Source organism: Apis dorsata, unplaced genomic scaffold (assembly GCF_000469605.1).
Source record: "Apis dorsata unplaced genomic scaffold, Apis dorsata 1.3 scaffold_21, whole genome shotgun sequence".
Taxonomy (NCBI): Eukaryota; Metazoa; Arthropoda; class Insecta; order Hymenoptera; family Apidae; genus Apis; species Apis dorsata.
In genome coordinates this window covers 30464-34452 of record NW_006263323.1, presented here as the reverse complement: position 1 = coordinate 34452, position 3989 = coordinate 30464, and the positions used below count along the sequence as shown (strand labels likewise).

At 37.9% G+C, this 3989-nt stretch overlaps 1 protein-coding gene across 1 annotated transcript in view; it reads left to right on the top strand.

Annotated features, from left to right (window-relative positions):
- LOC102675346 overlaps nucleotides 1–3631 on the top strand; it is a 12273-nt gene extending 8642 nt beyond the window's left edge. The window contains 6 exon segments of the mRNA XM_031510152.1: nucleotides 1–62; nucleotides 64–162; nucleotides 576–701; nucleotides 1898–2033; nucleotides 2615–2906; nucleotides 3010–3631. Coding sequence (XP_031366012.1) covers nucleotides 1–62; nucleotides 64–162; nucleotides 576–701; nucleotides 1898–2033; nucleotides 2615–2906; nucleotides 3010–3103 — 809 coding nt within the window. The 3' untranslated portion in view covers nucleotides 3104–3631.
- The last annotated feature ends 358 nt before the right edge of the window (nucleotides 3632–3989 follow it).

The following is a 3989-nucleotide window of genomic DNA, read 5'->3' as shown; positions in this document are numbered from 1 at the left end:
ATCCTAAAGAGTGTTCTAATTGCACAATTTTGACTACTATATTAAGGAGGGACGAAGCTGGAAANTTACTTGTGTCAAAATTGTGCCTATACAACAAACAAGATAAACGGTATAAATAGATCATCCATTAAATGCGGCAAACCGAAGCAAGCTGTCACTACGGTAAATTTCATTTTTTATATTTTTCTCGAGCACGTCTTATTCTTTTTCTTTTCACCTGAATTTTTCACTCAATCTCCCATCTCTCTTTCTTCATCCTTTTTTTTAACCTTCTACATTTTCGTCTCTCTCTCTCGCTCTCTCTTTTTTCTCATTACTTTTTCTTCTGTTCTTTCTTCTTCCCATTTCTTGACAAGCGTTGTCCGCGAAAAAATAGAAAAAAGAATCAACGTTATCTGTTACCAAGCAAACAATCGCGTCGAGACTTACTGCGATTGTTGTTTACTCTAGTTTCTACGTCTCGAACGCTCCCATTTTCGCGTTTGTGAATTCGCGTCGTTGAATGCGCAATACTGATGCGCATACGATCGAGAATATTACACACGAAATGCATATATTTCTCTTTCATTTTCCAGGCGGGTATACGAAGAACCGGTGTTCAATGCGCGAATTGTAGGACGAGCAATACGACCCTGTGGCGACGAAATAACAATGGCGAGCCAGTGTGTAATGCATGCGGTCTCTACTATAAACTACACAACGTAAGTTTGTTTATTCGTAAATCGTATATGTAAAGCTTTACTCGATACGGACAATTCGGAACGAGAACGACTTTCGGCAATTCACGGAGTGCGTGCGTTTCGCCATTGCCTCGTGATAACCATACTTTTGATCGAAACGCGATTTCATTGAATCATCTCGTGATCTCACATCAGACGACGAATCGATTGTTTTTAAGAGTCTCGCTCTCGAAGCGATTTTTTGTTTGTTCAATTGCCGTGATCGATCACTTCCAATTTGCAAAAATGAATCGTTACTTATATCAAAAATTGATTCGCGTATAGATAATGAATTAATTTCGGAATCAAAATTGTCTCTATTAAATAACTTTGCAAAAGAAATTAAAAAGATTCATGTTTTTTTGCGATTCTATGCACGTATTTATAAATAGGTGAATAAAAATAAATATAAGACGATAAATATAATAATCAGGAATTAACATTTTGTTTTTTCTTCGTCATGCTTTGTTCTTTCTTGAAGATATCCATCAGATGCATGATCTTTACAATTTCAAAGCAACAAAAAACAATAGATTGCTAATCCTTTTGATTGGCGAATAAAAGAATAAATAAATTTTTTGGAAATAGGAATTTAGTAAGCAGAAATTATCTTGGAGAATTCATGTGCATCGATCAGTCGAACGTAAAATCTCGATCGAAAATCGAAAACGAAATGCGGTCACTGTTTGTAATCCCGTTTACCTTTCTTACGCAATCCTTCTCGCGTGTAATCTTGATTGCTCTCTTCTGTGATAATTCTGTTCCAAACACATCTTGGAAACATCATAATTTAGAACCGTTACGGTGCATCGACTTAGATATCGATTGATTCTTGCGCATGCGTTACGAAATCGAAAGAATAACTGTCGTAATTGTTTATCGACGTGCCAACGTATTTCTTATTAGAATTTGTTCGGTAATAATATCATGCGAAACTTTAATTTTTATTCGATGCTTATCGTGTTTATTGTGTTGTGACGCATCCTTAATTGATGCTGATCTCTTAAACCAATTGTTCGAACAACATTATCAATAATTTTTTCGTAATGATTGCTGATATGACAACGCTGATGGCTGATGTCCTTTCTTTTTTTATTTATCGTGTTTCATCGAGTTTAATTAATTGATCGTCTCACTGCGCTTTTTGTTTAATTTTTTTTTCTTTTTTTTCTATGCAGGTGAACAGGCCGCTCAGCATGAAGAAAGAGGGAATACAGACAAGAAAAAGAAAACCAAAAAATAATTCGGGAATAAGTGGAAATTTGGCAGGACCAAGTGGCATGCACAAGACCGAGATTAAGTCTGATTTACTCGGTGAGTTTTCGGTGAGCAATTTATCATTTAGTTTCTTTTCGTTCGCCTTCGCCTCCTCCCTTCCCCCCATATCATATCGTATCAATCGTTTTGCTCTTTCTAATCGATCGATCACAGGTGTACCTACGGGTTAAACGAATCATTGTTTCTCGAGTTTCGTGTATATTTTATTCTCTTATTTTTTTTTCTCTCTCTCTCCTCGATTAAGAAAAATGAAAACGCGTAAGTTTATTTTTCTCGTTCTTCTCGTAAATTAAGCAAAACGCATTAAGGGTCAGAAATGGTATCGACGATTCGAATCGCGAATATCAACGACCTTGAGCCAAAATTTGTAATTAGAGTTGGGAGCAAAGTCCATCGAACGAGCACTGCTTCCAAATAAACGTCGATGATTCGTGCGCATGCGTGCGTTAAATGCCGATAATCTATGATCGAGATAAAATGTTTGTTCGTGAAAACAGATTGAAAAAATGTGAATCGCGTGAAGGGGGTGAGAAGGGAGAAGAATGTAACGGAAAGAAGCTAACGTGAGCGTAGTATCAGTTTGATTCGAACCGTTGGTTTTTTTTTTAACGTTCCAGTGAATTCGATGCAGTTGAACGTGTATAGGAGTGGTGGTAGTGGTAATGGGGGCGGGATAGGGACCAATGCAGAGATGAGACAAGAGACCGAGAGCGAGACAGCTACTAGTACAGATACGAATGCAGGGAACCGGGGCGAGAATGAGACAGCAAACGGTAACGCGTTGGGAGGGAACGAAGGATCAGACGAGCGTCCACTCGTAGGTACACCGAATACGGGAGAATCGGGTCATGCGCACTCGCCTCTCGCTTTACCCACTACCGCCGCGCTCAATCGACAAACTACCCTTATGTAAGTGTGTTATTATGTTCGATTCGATTTTAATTCATGATCTTGATTGCGCGATGTCATTGTTATTCACAATCTAATTCTTTAATTCGTTTCTATCTTCCAGCGTGCCACCGCTAGAGCCAATCGTTAGTCAAGCTAATAACGATATTTTCACGGTTATAACTACTACCACGGCTATCAATGTCGAGAGAACGTAACGAGGACAAAGAAAGAAAATATGGCGGTAAAAAAATATTTTCGAGTGTACCGATGTTAAAATTAGCGCCAACAATGGAATGCGAGCGTCATTTTTGCTCGAATGGTAACTAAAAAACATTCTGCAAATCGACTGACATTTTTACCGACAAAAATTTCTTAGCTAATTACGAACGTCGACAATTCACCGCTCAACCTGGATATCTTCTCGTCACATCGAGAGGGAATCAATGTTATTCCGACAATCTCGAATTATCTAAACGAGAAATGGTATCAACTAGCTACTGCTATTATTGTTACTGTTCCTGCTCCTATCTTCCTCTTTCTCTGTCCATGATTTCTTTTTATTTATTTGTATTATTTTTAAAATAATTACTAAAATCGAATTGGTTGCAATTTACGTCAATTAGATTTGATTTCCAACGCCTAAGGTAAGCGCTATTTTATCGATTCCGTTTTATCGACTGCAAACGATTATACCGACGGACATAGTGTTGCAATTCTATCGTACAATGTCGCCCTCTATAAGAGAAAAAACGAAGCATGTTCTTCGAATGTTTGTCACTGTTCATCGATCTCTCAAGATACTCGACCTTTTTATTCATTAACTCTTTCATCTCCTTTACACCTTTGTTTTCACCCTATATCCGAGTCCTACGAAAATTTTACGCGCATTTCGTTGTAAATACACGACGTATCAACCAAAGTTGCCTTCCTTCGCGTACACCTACGTATATACGCGATGCATATGCAACATTTGCAAACAAGTATACATGTGTAATATATAAAATACGATGCATCGCTTATTTGTGAAAGAAACGAGTACACGTAGGTGTGTAGCGAGGCAAATTCTCGCAAAGGATAAGTAACGCGCGAAACGAAAACAAC